This window comes from Orcinus orca, chromosome 14, assembly GCF_937001465.1.
Source record: "Orcinus orca chromosome 14, mOrcOrc1.1, whole genome shotgun sequence".
NCBI classification, from domain to species: Eukaryota; Metazoa; Chordata; class Mammalia; order Artiodactyla; family Delphinidae; genus Orcinus; species Orcinus orca.
In genome coordinates this window covers 7,260,591-7,281,721 of record NC_064572.1, presented here as the reverse complement: position 1 = coordinate 7,281,721, position 21,131 = coordinate 7,260,591, and the positions used below count along the sequence as shown (strand labels likewise).

At 47.9% G+C, this 21,131-nt stretch overlaps 1 protein-coding gene across 4 annotated transcripts; it reads left to right on the top strand.

Annotated features, from left to right (window-relative positions):
* The first annotated feature begins 2,398 nt into the window (after positions 1-2,398).
* On the top strand, positions 2,399-20,589 carry CCSAP (centriole, cilia and spindle associated protein). 4 transcript variants are annotated; one of them, XM_033408938.2, is made up of 4 exons: positions 2,399-3,072; positions 3,565-3,996; positions 14,859-15,127; positions 15,565-16,467. In XM_033408938.2, exons 2-4 carry the CDS (start codon positions 3,615-3,617, stop codon positions 15,748-15,750), a joined length of 837 nt encoding a protein of 278 aa, XP_033264829.1. In that variant the 5' UTR covers positions 2,399-3,072; positions 3,565-3,614; the 3' UTR covers positions 15,751-16,467. The 4 variants fall into 4 exon arrangements, 3 of the variants coding, with proteins under 3 accessions (XP_033264829.1, XP_049553376.1, XP_004281608.1); XR_004477910.2 differs by lacking the exon at positions 15,565-16,467 and adding exons at positions 16,476-16,561; positions 16,682-16,821 and having other exon boundaries at positions 2,401-3,996; XM_049697419.1 differs by having other exon boundaries at positions 2,399-3,996.
* Positions 20,590-21,131: the final 542 nt, after the last annotated feature.

The following is a 21,131-nucleotide window of genomic DNA, read 5'->3' as shown; positions in this document are numbered from 1 at the left end:
GTAGGGAGTGCAGGAAGTTCAGCCCAGCAGCCCAGAAGGAGGACAGCCTGCGGCGTTCGCCACTTTGTGAGGCTGCCATCCCAGTGCAGCCAGACTTAGTCAGTAGCAGGCTTCTTATATGGAATCTGTATGTCTAGGTAGCAAATCTCTATTATCTTTCTATGATCTTTCAGGAGTCCGCCATTGACCTTCCTTTCTATTGGCTTCGACTCTCCCTCATGGAGGGGCCCGCCCAGGGTTGCCTCTCACTGAAGGCTCCTTCTACCAAAGTCCTCTCCTCTCCATGCGGGGACACTGCTGCCCGGCCTCTGAGGTCCCTTTGGTGCCTGCCCATTTTCTACTCTCTCTGTTTCTTCTGTGAGCTCCTTAGGCCAGTCCTAAAGTTTCCCTCTTGCTTCAGAAACCAGTTGCAAGTCCACAACATTGGCCACAGTTGTGTCTTGTAATCTCTGCTCGTTGGTCCTGATTCTACCTGCAGAACAAATCGATACCGTCATCCACACGGGCAGTCCTTCAGTGCCGTATGAACAGAGGATTCTCTGGAGGAAAGGTTTACCTCCCCTGATATAGAAATACAACTTTGTAGTTACTGCTTATGATTGTGTTCAGTTTCTTAACAGCCATACTTTACTTATGGTCAAATAGATCCCAGAAGACTTCCCCTCACAAATGCTGTCAGTCGAGATCTTTCTCATCCTGTTATTCTTCCAAACACAAAGATGAATATATAGATGGGCATATGTTGTTTTGTCTGCCTACCGCTCCTTCCTCTGGGAAGCCACTTCTTCCTTGTTCCCTGTGGTTCTCCTGTCAAGTTCAGCCTCCCGCCCTATTCCCATTTACAGGGATGGGCACGTGACCCATGCCTGGCCAATCACATCACCTCCTACCCCCGCCAACAGCTAAGCATGTGACTGAAGAATCTGTCTCTATAATTGGAACACCAAGAAGTTCTCTTTTGCTGGTGGTCCTCAGTGAAGACAACATAAGCTTGGGGTACAAGTGGCGTTTTCTCCAGCTGTGTGCAGGAAGTCCATTGCAGTGGGAGAAGAGGCCAGCCCTCCTCCCACCCTCACCCCCCAGGAAAGCAGAGGTCAAAAAACCAAGAGAAAGAAGTAGAGTCCCAGTGACATCGATGGATCCCCGGGTCTAGGTCTGCTGGAGCCAATAAATATTCTTTCTGTTTAAGCTAGTTGAATCGGGTTTTTGTCACTTCCAAGTGGATGAGCCCTGACTAATAATAACACTTTACAAAATTAGAATGAATGTAGTACACTTAACTGTGCAAAATAGGGAAAAGCAAAACAAAACAAAACAAAAATCATTCCTAACCCTATTTTTCAGTTATACAAAAAATGGTATCATACCTTATATACTTTGTGCGTGTGTGGTTGTGATTTTAAGATATAGCTGCACATTCCTCCATTCAGTGTGCATGCCTCTTTGCAATGTAAGTTTGCTGCTGCTACTCCCGTGGAGGGGTGGAATTTCTCTCTCCCTGGATCTGGGCTAGCCTTGTGACTTATCTGAGCATTAGAATGCAGCAGAAGAGATGTATATGACCTTCAGAGGCCTTCCAACTTCTGCTATTAACCTCTTGGAAGAAAGGGCCAGGTGAAGAAGCCAGGCTAACCTCTTGGAGGATGAGACCGCAAGGAGGAGATCAAGACAGCCCAGCCCACAGCCAGCCTCCGTGCCAGGTGTGTGAGTGAGGCCATCTTGAACCTTCCAGCCCAACTCTCCCTTCAGCTGAACACAACTGTTTAAGTGAGTCTAAAGCAGCAGATGAACTACCCAGCTAACTCATAGAATCGTGAGAAATAATACACGGTAGTTGTTTTAAACCACAACAGGTGGTTAATTATGCAACCAAAGCTAACCGAAACAGATTGTGTTCTGACGGCACATCGTCATTTCCCCCACGTTATTAATATATTTATTAAGGTTCTTTTGTTTGCAACCATGGGAAACCAGTTTAAATAAAAGGGGGTTACATTAGAAGGTTCCTGGGGTATTTCAAGCTACAGAAGGTAAAGTTGGGGAGGGGAGAAGGCAGGGCCACCATGAGGGTGTCAACAGTAGGAGGAAACAAGTGTCTCTCCAGAAAACTGCCATTAACAATTAATGTTAATGACTTCTGGACAACTAACTTCAAGTTCTCAGAACAGGCTTGGGCCCAGCGTCTACCTCTGGAACTTCTGGCTACGATGGGGGGCGGGGCAGGATGCAGAGACAGGAGACAGAAGGGAAAACAGCCGTGAGTCGGTGGAAATCCAGGAGGGAAGCCGGAACCGGGTAACTCATCGTGGCCCGGGCCTTTTTTTCAATTGCTAATGTTTTGATTTCCCCAAACTTCTTTTCTTTCAGATCTTTTTTGTTACTAATGTATCCAGGCTCCTTTTAATAAAGGGGAAGAATCTGCATGGGGCCACGTTGGAAACTGTTAACAACCAGAGCAACGTTGTATACATAGCACAACGCAACTGAGTCAGCCAAGGTTTTCTGTGCAAACGAGTCTCTGAGAGGGTGGCTTGGCAGTTTGAGTCAATAGCTTCAAACACGTTCGGGGTGTAGACGAGAAAGGAGTTGTACCAAAGCGTTGAAAAGGGGTTAAAGCCAGAGTAACAGGTGTTGTGAACAGAGATAAGGAAGCAAGAGCCAACGTGCGGACTTGGGGTTGTTTCTGGGGAGCGCGACCGGCGCAGGTGTCGGGAAGAGAACACAGAACGTCGCGGGCTGGCGGGGGCAGCCTCGTTCCCGGATGCGTCCTGCGGCGGCAAGGGACCGGGCCAGCCGAGTCGCCCGCGTCCCCGCGCGCAGCGCCGAAGCCGCCGCCCACACCGAGCGGGGCGGGGGCCGGGGCCCGGGGCCCGGGAACGCGCGCGGGAGGCATCTGCTCCTGGGACTGAGGCGGCGCTTTGCCCTCCCGGCTGCTGCAGGAGCGCGGGCCGCCGCGCCGGCGGCGACATCTTGCTCAGCAGGAAAGCGCGGGGAGAGCGGGCGGCTCCGGGCTGCTGCGCCACACGCGCAGAGGACCGGCCGGCGCCGCGGGGCCGAGGGCGCACGGAGGAGGTAAGCGGGTCCGACCCTCCCGCCCGCACGCCGCGCTCGGAGGGCTCTCCTGGGACCGCGAGGCCGCCCAGCTCCCCGCGCCCACGCCTCCTTCGCCTCCCTCCTCCACCGCCCATCCGCGGGCTCCCGCGGCTTCTGGCTTCTGAGCTCCGGAGCCGCCCTCCCGGCTGACCCCCCCCACACCCCCACGCCCCGCAGCCGCTGCCCCTCGGCCCCCACCCCCGCCGGGGCCGCGCGCCCAGGTCCCCTCCCCTCCCCCTCTCCCTCCCCCTCTCCTCCCCCTCCCCGGACAGGCCGCGCGCTCCCTCCGCCCCTCGCCCCGCCCACCGCCCGTCCCGCCCCCGCCGTGCCCGCCCCCACGCCCCGCCCTCGCCCGCGCTCCCGGCCCCAAGTCCCGCCCCGTGCGGGCGGGGCTCCGGGTTTAAACGTCGCGGCGGGTCGGGCGAGTGGAGGGGCGGGGCGCGCCTCTGTGTCGTGCCGCGGGTTCCGTAGGCGACAGCGCGGCGCGGAACGGCGGGCACTCGGGGCCGGCGGGAGGCACCATGTCCCCGGGGAGCGGCGTGAAGAGCGAATACATGAAGCGCTACCAGGAGCCGCGCTGGGACGAGTACGGGCCGTGCTACCGCGCGCTGCTCCACTACCGCTTGGGCCGCCGGCTGCTGGAGCAGGCGCACGCGCCCTGGCTGTGGGACGACTGGGGCCCGGCCTGCGCCTCGGACGACTCGGCGTCGTCGGCGTCCTGGGGCGCCGGGGCCCCCGCGCCCCAGTGCGCCCCGGCCTCGCCGCCGCCGCCCGTGGAGCCAGCGGCGCGCGAGGAGCCGGAGCAGCGGGCGCGCGCGGCCCCGGAGGAGGAGCGGGGCGCGGAGGCCGCGGGGGACGCGGAGGCCAGGGACGCGGAGGCCGCGGAGGACTCGGCGCTGCCAGGTACCTGGCCGGGGAGGGCCCCGCTCGCGGGACTGGATTTGCTCTTGGGTTTCCTCTGAACCGCCCAGCTGTTTGTCGCAGCGCTCAGAGCAGGCGCTTCCTTGATTTTATTTAATCTAGGTATTTTGGGTAGGCGGAGAATGCGCCTCCCTTGACAAAATAATGAAGGTGGCTGCCCCGCCTCCGCCCTCCCACCCTTTATTCCGTAATGAGGTGGCTCTGGGTTGAGCCCAATGTGAACGCCTTTGACGTGTCCCTGGCGAAGTCCCCGGATCTTCATCCGCTGGCCTTGGTGGCCTCTGCACCACTGAACTCCCATCTCTTTATTTCTGAGCGCCCGTTTTTTTATGAGAGGCGCCCAGCTTTCATCAGATTCTCGAAGGTGACCGCCAGAGGTTAGGAACCACTGAGCTAAGCGCTCTGTCTTTTGAATGGGGCCGTTGTTTTCTGTGTTAACTCCCTGACCTCGCCGCGCTGTCCCTAAGGAATATTTTGCATTTGTTTACGCAGACTGTTGCGTAACTCCCGGCTGGTGGGAGATAATCCTTGTAAGTGCCTGGCTCCCTCCGCTTCTCGCCACCCCTCCTCCGGCTGCTGCTGCTGTGAGCGGGAGGAGAGGCAGCTGGAAAATGGCTCTTGGGGGCGGTGCATCTGCAGTTGCTGCCGGGGCCCCGCGCCTTCTCTCCTGCCCGGAGGAGCGCAGAGCTGGGGGAACTCTCGGCGTGTGAGGCGGGCTGGCTGGTCACTGGTGCTAGGGGCCAAGTTGAATGGATGCCCCAGATACATCCTGGAGGAACCCCCGGTTTCTTCCTGATACTCTAACGTGGGCCAGGCACCACCCGGCGTCGCTCAGTTTTAAAGAGGCTCTGGTGAGCAAAATAACTAAAAGGTACTGAGAGCTTGTCATGCATCCAGTCACTGATCTTAGAATATGTATTTTCTCATTCAACGTTCAAAACAATTCTAAGAGATGGGACCACAGCTTTTATCTGAGTTTTATAGATGAAACTCAGGATACATGATCAGTGATTTTATTTTTGTTTGCCAAATTGCAAGTGGTACTCAGTCAGACTCTCATCCTAGCTTCTCTGTGAGATGCTGAGCAGGAGAGGAAATTGAGTCCTGTTATACTGTTTTCAGCTACTCTCAGTTCGTCATCGGTGGCCGGTGGCAGAGCTGCCCCTCCATCCTCAGGTTACTTGTGAATTCCCACCCATTCCTAACCTTTGCTAGAAGTTCGCATAACAGAAGGTGGAGAGGGTAAGGGGGCACTGACCTACCAGCTCAGTTATGAGATGTACTTTATCAGACTGAATGGGCTTTTCTCTCCCCGCCTCTCCCCCTTCATTGTTTGCAAAAGAGCTGTCAGCTATTTCCATGCGTATATAAATGCGGTTTTTAGACAGCACTGTAGTATGGATGGGGTCTGTGTTTGCAAGAGTTCGTGATTATTTTGATTTCCTTAGAGACACTAAATCCTCCCAGTGGCTAAGGTAGTTACTTTTTCTCTGCTAATATTTCTGGTTTAGGCATCCAGGAGAAGAAAGGATGTTTCTGCTTTCAGGACTCCCAATCCCAGGATCTTTTGGTTTGCTCATGCCTGTCACAGACCCTGTCTATCCCTGTGAATGGCAGGATTGAAAGTCCTTGTTTTTCAGTGGACAGTTTCTGGAATGATGAGCACGCTTTTGAGTTTCTATAAAACGTAAGCGCTTAGCCCTTGTCTTTACTGAAGCCATGTGTGCGCACAGAATCGTGTAGCTCTATGTGGCTGAGCACCGCTACAGCAGCTCCCCTCCCCACCTGCCTATTCCCTAGGCGGCCACTTCCCACTCCTCTGGTTTGCCTTGCTGTGTATTTCTGTTTCTCCAGGTAACATGGCTTTTATTGATACTTCTTGATCTTTTTCAGTTTTTAGCACCATCTATTGGCTTTAATTCTTTTTAGTGATCTCCTAACCCATACACATGGCCTATCCCCACCCTCTCAGTACCGTCATCATAGAGTTTGTTAGATTCACAGTTAGTGCCTGTGGAAAGGTGGCTCACAGCTGCCCTATATTGTTTTTGCCGTGATTCCCTTTTCTTTCTTTTGCAACACCACGGACACATCAGGTTCACTGTCACCCTCCCCATCTTAAGACGTCCCTCCCGGGGCCTCTGACCTACTTTCATCTGGCCTGGTTGCATCTTGGGATGGCCCTTGGCCACCGCCGCAGGGTCTCCCTGGCTTCTCTCTTGGGTAGGACCCTCTGTTGTGTGGCTCTCACATCGTCTTCTTTCTTGGTTTACCCTCTCCTGACAAAGATTACCTTCTAGTACCTTCCTGAGAAAGGGTGTGTGAGAGGTTTAACTTTCTGAGACCTTGCATGTCAAAAGATTCTACCCTCACTATTCAGTAGTTTGTGGCTGGGCATGAAAGTCTAGGTTAGAAGTAATTGTCTCTAAAAAATCTGGAGGTGTTGCTGTCCAGTGTTGGAACTTCTGATGTTGCCATTACACTTCCGTGTCGTTCTTTGTTGATAACACGTTCCCCGCCTCGGGAAGCTTTTCAGGTCTTCTCTTTGTCCTCTGTGTTCTGAAAAGTTTCCCCGATCCAGGCCTGTTTTCCTCCAATGTGCTTTCATGGGTCCTTGCAGTCAAACTCATGTTTTGTAATTCTGGGAAGTTTTCTTGAATTGTTTTCTCATTTCTATTTATTTTGTTTTTTTTCTCTTCCTTTCTTTTTGGACTCCTTAGTTGGATGTCAGACTTCACAAATGTATCCTATAATTTTCCACCCTGGCCCCCATTCCATCTGTCTTTTTCTTCTGTTTTTCTGGGCAGGATTCTCAACCTCATCCTCCGACTCTTCGATTACATTTTTCATTTGTGGGACCCTATTTATTTTTTAATATAAGAGCTGTTGAGTTGTTTTCTAGGTTTCCCTCCCTCCCCCCTCCCTCCCTCTCTTTATTCCTCTTTAAACCAGTATTTTGTTCCTGACTCGTGCACATAGTACCCTCTCTTGCCTTGCTGAGGACATCGCTACGAGTTTTTTGTCCACTTTCTTCTTGCGTGTTTCTTCAGCACAGTCTGTTTCCCCTCCGTCTCCCTGCATGTGTTTCTTTTGCTTGTAATCCTGCATTTCCTGTTAGAAGCTTTTCTCAAATGTCTAATGATCCTTGACTTCTCGTTCTTATTTAAGAAATGGGTATAAGAAACTGTCGGGAAGTTCCCTGTGTGTAGGGGGTGTGGGTGGAGGTGCTCGTTCACTGCGAAGTCCCTTCTCTCCGTAGCAGCATGCTTCAAAGAGGGTCTAGAATGTCTCCAATTCCTTTCTTCATATTCACATTTCTTTTTAAATTAAATTTTATTTTTTAACCAGTTATACGTATGCATATTTTTTTAAAAATAGGCTTAAAATGAAAAAATAATCCTGACCCATCCACCAGCCATGCTCCTCGCTCCCTAGGGGCCTCCTTCCAACTCTCTACCTTGCGTTTCAGCATTGTGGGCAACACTCTTTTCATTCAGACTAATGTTGGCTTTTTTAGTTTAAACATTATGTACTGACTTCTCGTCAGTATATTTATGATGATTTAGCTCGAGATCTTAGCTTGGCCATCCCCACCCCTAGACACATACCAGCACCTACTTTGTCCCACAGTATTAACTATGTGACTGTTTCATTAAAGCACTATTCTGTGTTTGGATGATCACGGCTATGTAAATGTTATTTGCAGGTAATCCATGTAGTACATGCTGATTACATTTTCTTGGTTATTCTTTATGTTTTTCCTGGAGTTAATCATAGCTTTACTTTTATGTTTGTTTGTTTGTTTGTTTTTGGTACTCCCGTCAGTCATTCAGCCTGAAAGAGTCTGGTAGTACTGTAAAACTTGTCATATGCCAAGCACATTAGGTGTTCTGTTCGTTTCATTATTTTCCTTGGAGACATTTTTGTGGAACCCTTGGTTCTCCTGTTTTAATTTAGACTTTATGCTGTCCAGACCTGACATAGCTGTCAAACTGAGGCTTCTCTTCACTGATTGCCTGAGGATTCCTTTTGCTCAACTCCTTTATGCGGCCCCATCTCACAAGTCTCAAGTCTCCCTTCCTTTTGGTGGAGAAATGTTGAAGGGGAGTAAGCATTTTGTCACCTTGCAGTCTGAAAATGCCTTTATCCAAGGGCTGGACTGCCATTTTGGCAAGATAGAGACTTCCTAGGTTAGAAATTTCAGTATTTGAAGGCATTATTGTGTTGAACCCTAGGTTTAGGTCTTACTGTTGAGAAGTACCATGTTATTCTGATGCTTATTTTGTATACGTGACCTCTTTTCTTTCTTTCTTTTTCTTTTCTTTCCTTCTTTTTTCTTTGGGGAGGGAAGTTTTGGGACATTCTCTTCACCCTAGGTGCTCTAAAATTCTATGTGTCTGTCATTTTTCATTCATTGGGCTGACAACTTGGTGGGCCTTTTTAATCTGGAAACATTTCTTTTAGTTCCGTGATGTTTTCTAGTACTGTTTAAAATAATTTTCTCCACTCTATTCAGTTTTTCTTTCTATAATTATTTTTAGTTGGATGGTGTACTTCCTGGATCAAACTGCTAACATTTTTATTTAAAAATTTTTTGATATTGGAATTTTTGGTTGTTTTCCAGAACTCTTTAATTTTATCTTCCACATTTTGTATAGAAATGTTAAATTCTACCATTCTAGTTTTTAATTTCAAAGAGATTACTTTTACTTTTTTGTCCCAAGTGTTCTTTAAAAAATTTTTTTTAAATAGCATCCTATTCTCTCTGGATTTCTTTTAACACCCCCCTCCCCCGCCCCAAAGCCATAAATATCCTTTGAGCGCTCTCTTATATTCCCAGCCTAGTCTTTTCCTCTATATTTTGGTCTCTTTCTTATTAAAGGATGTACTTGAATGCTTGCTCTTAGCCTGTCTGTCCATATTTAAGAGTGAGGCTTGAAGGGCTTTTCGGGAGCTGTGTTCCTGGGGGAGCTTGTGACCGTAATTGCAGGAGGACCCTGCTGTTTCTCTGGGGGCTGCCAAGGTCAGTACCTGCCCGTTTCTCTAGTGTCAGCTTCTCAGTGCTCATCCAGCCTTCTGCCTGGGCGGGCACAAGCCTGGCTCTCAGCATCCGGCAGCAGAGTTGGGGGAAGGGAGGAGGGATCCCGTTCTTTACCACGTCATCCTGTTCTCAGGAAGGTGCCCCCTTACTTCCGCTGTGCCTGGTGCCCTCCAGTCGTCCCTCTCCAGGCTGTAAGGCACTTGCATTCTGGGGCGGGGGCAGGGCGGTCGCCTGGCCAGAGGAGCAGAGGAAGGACTGTTGAAGAAGTATGCATTGCCGCACAACAGGATTACCCTGGAAACTAGTGCTTCAGAATCCAATTCTCACTCTGTTATTGCTCATGGTTTCTGTGGGTTGGAATTTGGCCCCAGGCACAGGACGTGCCTTGTCTCTGCTGCGTCGGACTGCGGCCGTCTGCTAGGATGCTTGCAGGTGACATCTTCAGGTGCCTGGCCCTCCTCGTCACATGCAGGCTGGCCTCCAAGGGCGAGCGTTCCTGAGAGAGAGCTGGGCACCTGCTGTATTGCCCTTTACGACTTATTGCCGGGAGCCACGTGGCACCTCTTTCACCCCATTCTCTGCTCATAAAAGTCTGCCCAGGTTCAAGGGGAAGCAGCATGGACCCTGGTTCTCAGCAGAGGCACATTCATATTACACTGTCAGAGGAACCCCTGGGGCACTGATTGATGCCGGACCTTTGGGAAGACAGTCTGCCGCACTAGCCTTCTGGGGAGTCTGGTGCCTCGGTGCCAATTCCTGCGGGGCTCCGCTGTGTCCTGGGCTCTTCTCCTGCAGGGAGTCAGTAGCATCCTGCTCTTCCTGTGAGTCACTTCTATCTCTTCGTCACTTTCCATCTTCCAAAATTTGTCTGACGTCATCGCCTCCTTACTCTTTGTCCTGCGGGTTTATACCTTTTTTCCTTCACTTTAGTGGGGTTTTGGGAGGAAGGGACTATATGCATGTGTCGCCAGTGCACATTTAGCCTGCTGACCCCATTTGCTCTATTTTTACTTATTTTTCACTTTCTTTATCAGTCTTAGAGGTTTGTGAATTCTGTTAATTTTTTTCCTAAACTAACCCTTGGCTATGTTGGTTTTCTTTATTATATGTTTATTAATTCATGATCTTTTTTCCTCACTCTAATTTTTTAATGCTTACTTTTTTTTTAGTTTTTTATTTTTTAATTTATTTGTTTTGGCTGCATTGGGTCTTTGTTGCTGTACGCGGGCTTTCTCTAGTGGTGAGCAGGGGCTACTCTTCGCTGTGGTGTGTGGGCTTCTCATTGTGGTGGTTTCTCTTGTGGTGGGGCACGGGCTCCAGGCTCACGGGCTCAGCAGTTGTGGCTCGCGGGCTCTAGAGCGCAGGCTCAGTAGTTGTGGCGCATGGGCTCAGTTGCTCCACAGCATGTGGGATCTTCCCAGCCAGGACTCAAACCCATGTGCCCTGCGTTGGCAGGCAGATTCTTCACCGCTGCGCCAACCAGGGAAGCCCCTCATGCTTATTTTTATAACATTTTAAGATGGATGCTTATCATTGACTTTTTTCCCCTGCCCCCCCCTTTTTTTGATATATTGATTTAAGGCTATACATTGCATTCTGATTACTGCTTTAGCTGTATCATGCTTAATGAGGAAACTGTAGAAACATTTCTAATAGGAACAGGATGAAGAAAGAAATGCCCTCTATCACCATTTTTTTAATGGTTTTTTTTTTAATTTTTAAAAATTGTGGTAGGGGCTTCCCTGGTGGCGCAGTGGTTGAGAGTCTGCCTGCCGATGCAGGGGATGCGGGTTCGTGCCCCGGTCCGGGAAGATCCCACGTGCCGTGGACCGGCTGGGCCCGTGAGCCATGGCCGCTGAGCCTGTGCGTCCAGAGCATGTGCTCCGCAACGGGACAGGCCACAACAGTGAGAGGCCCGCATACTGCAAAAAAAAAAAAAAAAAAATTGAGGTAAAATACACACAACGCAGATTACCGTTTTAACCATTTTTAAGTGTATAGCTCAGTGGCATTGAGTACATTCACATTTTTGTGCAATTGTATGATTTGTTTTTGACCCATACATTATTTAGAAATGTTTTTAGGGGGAGGGATAAATTAGGAGCATGGAGTTAACAGATACAAACTACTATATATAAAACAGATAAGTGACAAGGATTTCCTGTATAGCACAGGGAACTATATTCAATACCTTGTAATAACCTGTAATGGAATACAGTCTGGAAAAAAATATGTGTGTGTGTGTGTGTGTATATATATATATATATATATATATATATATATATATACACACACACACACACATATGAATTACTTTGCTGTACACCTGAAACTAACACAATATTGTAAATCAACTATACTTCAATTAAAAAAACTTTTTTTAATTTCAAAACTGGAGATTTAAAAAAGTAATTTATTTTTGTTGTTGTATCTAGCTTAATTACATGATAGTCAGAGGATACATTCTATATGATTTCAATTTTGTAAATGTATTAAGATTTGCTTTATGACCTTGCTTGGATAAGTAGATTTCTGTAAATGTTCCACATGTGCTTGACAAAATTGTATATTCTGCAGTTGTTGGGTGCAGTGTTCTGTATATACCCATTGGGTCAAATATGTTAATTCTGTTGTTCAAATAGTTTAAAAAGCCAATCTGTTCAATCAGACTTTCTGTGATGAGGGGCGGGTTCTCTGTCTGCAGCATCCAGCGTGGCAGCCACGAGCCACACGTGGGAATCGAGCACTTGAACTCTGATTGGTGTAACTGAGGAGCTGCGTATTTATTTTTACTTAATTTTAATTAATTTAAGCATATTTAATAGCCACATGTGGTTAATGGCTTTTGTATTGCACAGCATGGTCCTAAATCAAGACTGAGCGTATTTTTCAGTTACTGAGAAAAGGGGGTATTAGAATTTTTCACAGTAACTGGTGGTGACACCGTTTTGTCTGTCTGGAAATGTCTTTATTTAAAACTTTGAATAGGATTTTGAAACATATATGTGTATACACTTACCTTGTACCAGGCAGTATTTCAAGAGTTTTTTTTTTTTTTTTGCGGTACGCGGGCATCTCACTGTTGTGGCCTCTCCCGTTGCGGAGCACAGGCTCCGGATGCGCAGGCTCAGCGGCCACGGCTCACGGGCCCAGCCGCTCCACGACATGTAGGATCCTCCCGGACCGGGGCACGAACCCGCGTCCCCTGCATCGGCAGGCGGACTCTCAACCACTGCGCCACCAGGGAAGCCCCATCCTTTTCTGAGAGTCCTTCTCCGGCTTCTCTCCTGGAAGCTTTTCGACTTTGCTGGCTGTTCTCTCCCTGGCTCCCTGGCTGCTCCGTCTGCCAGCTCAGCCCCGGGGCCGCCCTCCGCCCCCTTTCCCCTCATTCCCACCGCCTACATCGCGTCCCCGCTGGGGGACCTGCGCTCCGTCTGAGCCTCGGCCCCCATCCGCCTGCTCAGGACCCCCTCCGATTCCACGTTCTCTTCTCGGCCCCGGATTAAGGGTCCAGCTGCTGCCTTCTTGGTGGCTCCAGGGGCATCTCACACCCGAGGCGTCAAGCACCCTTTCCCCATCCTTTGGCGGCCTTCTGCTGGAGGACGGCATGACCAGCCAGCCGCTCCCAGCCCCTGAGGACGCAGACTCCTCTTTGCCTGCCAGCATCCTCGCGGTGTCCGTCGCCCGCTCCCCTGTCCACCTCGCCCTGTGCCGCTGGGCTCTCTGCACTGTGGTCTGATCGGTGTGCAGTTCACAGGTGCCCGGTGACTCTGAGCACCGGCCAGGTGTGGTGGGCGCCATTCTGGTCTTTCCCACCGCTCCGCCCCTGCCATCACTGTGGGTTACCCTCCCCTCCCCGGACTCTGCTATCTTTTCCTAGCTGTCCTTTCTGTCCCCACCACTCTGATCTAACCTGTCCTTCACGTTCGTTGCTAGAGACCTCATTCCCGAAATGAAAATAGGACCACATCATTTTTCAGCCTAAAATCCTTCAGTGATTCTTCTTCATTTTCAGGAAAAAATAAAACTTCTGAGTTTGGCACAGAAAGTCTTTTCTCCCCGCTGCTACCCGCCAGCCCCTCCCCGTGCGTTCATCTCTAGGCTCTCTGTGTGCCTGTCATCTTGAACTATGTATATTCTTTCTTCTGTCCAGGCCGTTGAACAGGCCAGTCCCTCTTTCTGGAATTCACTTTCCTAACCTCTTCGTGGCTGGCTTTACCTTGTCCTTTGAACCAAATCATTATTGTCTTCTCTGGGCAGGCTCCCCACGTGGGTTAGAGGAAGAGAAGGAAGGGAAATGAATCGATGAAGATGATTTAGGTTGTTCCCATCTCTCTCAGTGTTGTGACTACACCAGCCTCGGTCCCCCTTCTACTCTCTGTTGTCTTGGTCCTGATGGGCTCTTTCCTCTTTTCCTACATCCAGGGAAGAGAAGCGGACAAGGTGTGGACACATCACTCAGAGGAGTGTGTGTGAGTGATGGGTGGATCTGGGTTCTCATGATACAGTGGAGGGCTGGCATCTCACCTCATCCCCAGGCAGCACAGGGCTGGGTTTATGGATGTGGTGCACGGGGGTGCGAAGCACTGAGCCCCAGGGTCGGACGCAGGCTGTCTGCTCCCTAAAATGCTTAATAATAAATGAAACAATTTGGTAGATCAGGGTCATTGCAGAAGACAGAAATGACGGTGATCTGTCAGGGTTCACACGTGTGCATTTTGTGTGAGGACCTCTACTTCCACGGGGACGTGGATGTCTGCAGGGAAGGATCCACTAAAGGGGTGAGGGACCCGGGTGTGTCCTAAAAGTGATGGGGTTTGGGAATAACAAGCTGGAAAATCATCACCTAGAGCCAAATTCTGGAGCCTCGGAAACGAGGGGTTTCCCACAGATGTGAGCAAGGGGGTCTGTGAAGTGGAGCCTGGATGCACAAGGAGCTCTTATTCGCACATAAGTTTAGTCTGAGATGAAACGCAGGTTCACTAGGGGTTTACACAAAGAATACAACCTTTACAAGCTCATAAAGTGCTTATAAAAATAATGAATGGAAAGTCACTAAGCGTAAAAGGGAAATAGTTACGTTTTGGACTGTGTTCTTAGTATCTGAGTTCACCTCAGGCGGGCAGTCTATTCCCCACTGGAGTTTCCCCAGCCCCGCTGAGAGCCCCTGTGTAGACCAGGGGCCCTGGTTCACGTCAAGAAGAAGAGCCCCCTTCCCAGATGCTCACACTGGGGGCGCCCAGCTGTGTGTGTGTGTGTGTGTGTAGCTATGGAAACCCTCCCTATTGTGATGGAGGGCTTTTGAAACTAAGGAGCGTTTTCCATAATCATGGAGCTTCACAAAGAAATGCAGTCCTGGAGCTCCAGTTGAGTAATTTGAAGACGAACCTTTTGCAGCTGTTGAATGATTGTCACAGGTCCAGATCTGACCCTGAAGCAAGACGATAAGATGATTGGACTTATCCTGGGGAAAGCCATTAGGCCGAGTTGCTTTCTAGCTTTTAGTATTTAATTAAGATGCTTAATCTCAGAATGCGAGTGATAGTTGTTACTTTTGAATAGGCTTGGTTCAATCTTGGTGTATTTATTGTTGATGTTAAAATGGGATAGACTGAAAATTATTATACTAACGTGTTTCTGTCCTTCCGTTTTAAGTGAAACTTGTGAATTGAGCTATAAGTCAAAAAGTTACTGACTTTATTAAGCATTATGAATTTTTCATCCCAAATATTTAAATCATATGTAATTATATGTAAACCGGAATTTAAAGCATTCATCTTGTTTTATCTCCTTTTCCAAAAAGCACTGCCAGTGAAAGACATAAAAGAAAAACCTGAACGACAGATCAGGACCAGAGAGCCTGACAAATTACCCAGCAGTACCGAACCTCAGCCACCACCAAGTGCCTTACCTGCCAGAGGAAGCAGGAGAGCGGTCAAGAGTCCTCAAAGGTCATCAACTAAAATAAAAGAACCTAAGCACCCGTTCGCCCTTTATGGGTGGGGAGAAAAGCAGATGGATACAGGGAGCCAGAAAACTCACAACGTCTGTGCTTCTGCCCCCGTGCATGAGGTGGGTGCCAGCGGGCTTCTCTGCTTTCCCCCTGCAGGATGGGGGATGGCCTCGCTTCTGTCATTGGCTGTCATACCCTGTGGTCACTGTGATGCTTTGGGACATGGTAGGTCTTAGGTGGCCCAAGGAAAGCCTAGAACTGGGCATCTGATTTGCACACAGGACGCAGGATGTTCGCTGCCTGGAGGTCAGGGGGTTTTGCTGGTAACCTGGAAGGGTTTACCGACACCGAGCCAGGCGGAGAAGTGCCAGGACTCGGGGCTCTCAAGTTCTTGGGGGGCCAGGAGGGGCAGCCGAGGGGCATGGGCCCTGCTCCATCAGCCTTGATAACTGGTACCCATCCCCTTGACCCCTTTGTTACCGTCTGTCTGTTAGATCACATCTCCTGCATTCTCGACATCTCTCTAGACCCTCGTTTTCTCTTTGGATTAAATTAGAGTGGTTGCGTTTCCCCTGCTCATCCATCCCCCGGAGGTCTGGTTCTCCTCGGACTCAGCCCTGGAGTGTCCCTGTGCGAAGGCCTGAGGACACGGCAGACGAGGGGGCCTCACGTGTGGAGCCACAAAGCAATGACTGTGTTAGCACTAACACCGTCACTCCAGCCCAAAGCAAAGAGGGAATGAAAAGAAGCAGAAAGCTCAGGCTGTTTGAATTCTGGTTAAATACCAGGATCCAGTGTTCACCGAACAGACTTCTGAGCCCTAGCAGGTGGTGCTGTTTAGAGTGATATTTGAGACAACAGAGCTGGCCTCTGGCAACCCGGTGGGATTAAGTTGAACAGGGTTCATTAAACGTCTTAGCTGGTAAAATCCTTTGAGATTTGTTAGTATTTTGCTGTAAGACATTATTTATTTTGTAAGTACTTATTTTTTAATTTATTATTTGGCTGCATTGGGTCTTCGCTGCTGCGTGCGGGCTTTCTCCAGTTGGGGCGAGTGGGGGCTACTCTTTGTTGCAGTGTGCGGGCTTCTCATTGCAGTGGCTTCTCTTGTCGTGGCACGCGGGCGTCAGTAGTTGCGGTGCATGGGCTCAGTAGCTGTGGCTCACAGGCTCTAGAGCGCAGGCTCAGTAGTTGTGGTTCATGGGCTTCGTTGCTCCGCGGCGTGTGGGATCTTCCCAGACCAGGGCTCGAACCCGTGTCCCCTGCATTGGCAGGTGGATTCTTAACCACTGCGCCACCAGGGAAGTCCCTGTAAAACATTTAAATTCCTTCAATGGAATACTGATCCATGCTTAATGCTAAGGAGTTCCAGTAATATTCCAGAGCCAGTTTCTCGAGGCACCTGCAGATTAGTTGCTTACCATTTATATCTGAAATTTAGTCCGGTGGTCATTTTCTGTTGCCTAGTTTCTTTATTGCTGACGATGGGTAAGACAGAATCCAGGGCAGTGGCTCTTCTGGAGAAGCCTTTATACACAGAACTCTTGAACATGGTGAGTCTGGCTTGCCTCTGCCCTGCTCCAGGTGACGTGGGGGAAGCTTCATTGTAAATGTTCTGGAAAATTAGCGCCAGAGCCACCTGAGTGAGTGTCCGTTTATTCTGACTCCCTTAGATTCATGAATCGGCGTTGCGAGCCAAGAGCAGAAGGCAGGTGGAGAAGAGGCGGCTGGCGGCTCAGAGGCAGCGGGCTCACTCCGCCGACGTGGACAAAAACAGGCGGGTCAAGCCTGCCTCGTCGGAGAACCCGTGGATGACGGAGTACATGAGATGCTACTCCGCCAGAGCTTGAGGGGAGGGACAGTTGCTCAGACAACCTCTTTTAAAAAGTGTAAATGAAAGAAAGGAAAAAACAAAACAAAAACCGTCAAAAGAAACTGGACACAGGTTTAAGAAACCAACTGATTATGCAAGATTTTTCTTAGGGAATTTCCAAAGGATTGTCTCTTTTGATGAATCCTGGTCACCTACCTCAGCAGTAGGGTGACAGTTGAAAGCCATAGACATTTGGTTATTTATGAGAATTCCCTAAATCTTTGATACTCTTATAAGGGTTTTGTTTTAAAGCATCTTAATCTTTTAAGATACTGACACCAAATGCCTTTAAATGGCTTACAGATTCTTAACTTCAGTATCTTCCCTCAGTTTAGGTGGAGCCTGTGTTGCTCCTGTTGTGAACGACTTCTGAGATTCCGTAGCTGGTAAGATCACGCCAGCTTGCGGCAGAAGACTCATTTTCCTTCTGTGTAGATTTCTTTGTGAAAGAATATCACGTTAAAAGTGAGTTTCATCGCTAGTACTGATTCCACGTATAGTGAAAGTAGAGCTTTGGTAGTTCCTAACAGTTCACTTTCTTTTGCATTTCAGTTCAGCACCACTTCACGTGGACCATGATATTTAAGAATTATTGGGCTGGGTGAGGGTCATCTTTTCTCTTTAAACTGTCATCTAGGCACTTATTAATAGTTTAATAGTTCAAGTGCATTCCAGTACGCAAAGTACCAGTGCAGTGTGTTTAGAAGTAGTACTGGTTTCTTTTGAGTCAAAGACTGTCCCTTTTTATTGTGAGATTTTTTAAGAACGCATAATGGGTACCGTTCACTTGCTGCAGTCTGGCCTTCTGACACACACGCACTGTGGACTTTTGCCTCCTTTCTGATAGCTTGGCAGTGACATTTAGAATGTAACTGTCCTGCTCGTTGGGGATGGGGCCAGATTTTAAGATACCCATTAGAGATGTGGACCACCCCTACTTTCTCCCCTATAGAACTCCCCAGTAGCAAAGCCTTGATGATGTACATCGTTCAGACTTTTGGTTGAAATACCTTCCTCCGAGGTTCCTAGCCGGTAGGTCTTGTGTGGGACCTCACGCGAGCAGATGCTGGCGTGTGCGTGGGCAGAGATGTGTGTAAACGAAGTGCTCCTTCTCTCTAGTACATTTGCTTTCGTGGTAGAAAGTGGTTTTGAGAAACACTGCTTTCCATCCAGGAGAGACAGGAACCTGCAGGAAGGATGAATGGTGAACTCCTCCTAGGAGGGAAGGAAGTACTTGGCCAGCTTAGCACGTGCAGATGTGAATGAAAGTCTGGTGTTTGATGTGAGTTTGAGCATCTCCTTGACAGTTGTACTCTGGGTCTTTGAAGTATGATGGTCAGTTTTTAGAACACAAATGTTTATTCCATGTAGAATCTTCACACAGTATCATCTTACACAACTGTATTAAGTTTTGCAAACTCATACTGAAGAATCATGAGCTTTTTTTAAAAAAAAAAAACCTTTTAAAATATTTGCATTGTTTTTAGGTGAATACATCATGAGCTCTCCCAGTCACTGCGATGTATATTTAGTACGAAGAAGGTCTGTGTGTTGTCCAAAGCAACCTCGCTAGTGATTCTGGTGAATCTTGCTGTTATTATAGTCCTCAAACACTGCAGGTACCTGAAGATGAAATTCCTGTGGCGTCGTGATGGTGGAAACTGTTTCTTTAAAATCACTTCCTGCATGTTCGGTTTTAACCAACGGCTCTGGCGTTCCATTCCCGTTGCAGCTGACAATCTTAGGAAGAGGCCGAGGGGAGTAGCTCGGGTCCACACTGATGGACTGTCTTAGAAACCCGACCCTTCGAGGCTCTGAGCAAGCCAGACTCTCTCCTTTAGAAAACAGACTCATATTCAATGTGCTTACTTATTACCGCAAACTCCAGATGCAGATCTGGAAGAACCTAGAGGGCAATGCTGGCCAATTTTTCCCCATTTTTAACTAGAGGACAAATGAACAAAATTTTTAAAGTACTTTTAATGTGCATGAACAATGAATGAGTCAATATGAAGTACTTGTGAGTTCCCTTCCTATGTCCAAGTCATTAGTTGGTTAGGGTTTCTTTACTTTTCTCTCTCTTTAGGGGTAAAGATTATCTTTTAAGCCTACAAAATAGGCCTCTCCCGTTGCAGAGCACAGGCTCCGGACGCGCAGGCTCAGCCGCTCCGCGGCATGTGGGATCCTCCTGGACCGGGGCACGAACCCGTGTCCCCTGCATCGGCAGGCGGACTCTCAACCACTGTGCCACCAGGAAAGCCCCCCAAATTTTTTAAGTTGTAACAATTTGATGTCCTACTTTTTCCTTCTCATTCTAGAAACTGATGTGATCATGTTCCCATTTCTTTGGACAACTTATAAGACGTCAAGTTAGTTTAAAATGACCTATCATGTTGCAAAGTTTGAAACTGAGAATCCAGTGATATTTAAAATATAGAATAAAATAATTGCTACATAAGACTCTTTTTAAAATTTTGGTTTTAAGTTCTTAATTAAAACAATTTGTCATAAACATGTTCTCTGTGTTACTTTGATTAAAAGCAATAATAGTATATTGAGTAACACCTGAATACCTCTACTGGACCGAGGTGAGTGAGAACTAAACAGGAATCCATCCGTTTCCTTGCTTTTAAAACCTAAAAGATCGCTCTTGTTTAGGAGGTGTCAAAATGCTTGTACTCCCCTACTGTCAGAAAATTTCCAAGCACATATATACATTTCTTCAAGTTTACTGAAAGTAAAATAGGGCATAGTTTATCTGAATTAACTTGTAGTAAGCACACATTTGTGGTGCTTCTGATGAAATAGCTTTGTCACTGATTCATCAAATGTAAATTGCTAGTAACCTGAAAGGTGTGTATACTGGGTCACATAAACTCAACCATCTAAACTGCACAAAAGAAAGGTGGCTTTTGAGTTCTAAGGCTGTGCTGGGCGTAAACTTTATCAGCGGAAGGTTAGTACTTGATAAAGTGTTCAAACGTATTATTGGCAAAGAGGGAGAGAGGCCAAGCATATGTTAGAAGTAAAAACAACTTTCCTTGTTGACTGCTTCAGTAGAAAATAGTTTAGTGGATAGTTTTACATTTCACTGGACTAGATAAAAAATGGTGCTAATATTTACACAGTCTGATTCTGTAGTTGGTTTGGGATCAAACTGTCAATGCCTGACTTATAAGGTTCTTACTGTAGTCTTGTGATCAGCTAAATAATATTTAAAAAGTGATCCTAAAAGTGTGACCTTGTATTTGAAATGGATTTTGTACAATAGGATGAATAGGGAGCTCTTCGATGTAAGGTGTGTGCTTTATACCAAATTCTGTGCAAGGAGTGACGTCTAGGTTTCGGGTCCAGATTTGCTCCCTTCCAGCCTGCTAGTGTGAGAGGGGGAAAAGCTGCTCGTCTGTTACTTATTTCCATTTTGAAAGTCAGGACACCTGAGTGAAGACAGTAGAGGCCTCTTTTTGGATTTCTTTTATAATTAGCAAAACTGTATTTAAGAACAGTCTCCCTGTGTTGTTATTGTATATTTATTTTGAGCACTGCATTCACTTTAACATTCTGAAGAACAAAGGCTGGGCACTTACCATCACAAGGCTCAGGCAGTGGGAATTTGGGGCTGTGTTTTCTAAGAACTATGTATTGCTTTTCGCTTGTATTGAATATTGCAGTTACTTGGAAAAATGTGAATAAAGTTCATTAATGTTACAGGCTGAAACTTTTGTGGAAAATAACTCTGATTAGCACATAAATGGTTGAAGAAAGTGGGTGATCACATTGACCCCTAAATGGATTTTTCATTAGATAAATGTTTAACAAGATCGTTAGATACTTCCAGGAAAAGACACGTTCTGTGTATATACTTTGCGTTAAATGCCACATTTTCCCTCACACCTTCTTATTGTTTTGAAAATTACAAAAGCGATAGGGCTTGGGTAAAGTAACTCAGAGAGAAGTTACAGAGTAAAAAGTGCAGGTTCCTTTCAGTACCACCCCCTCACCAAAATTCTGCACGCCTCCTTAGAGGAAACCAGTGTTAAGTTTGGTGTGTAAACTTCCAGACCTTTTTCCCAGGCACTTGGAGGTACATACACACTTTTTCTTTTTTTTTTGCGCAAACATGGAATAATGTTGTACACATTCTGTAACTCCCCGGCTTTCCCCCACCTGCTGCCTTGTCCACACGTCCCCCCGTGAAGCTGACCCTGATTAGCCTACCAAGCACCCTTGAGACTGGCCTGACGGGCAGA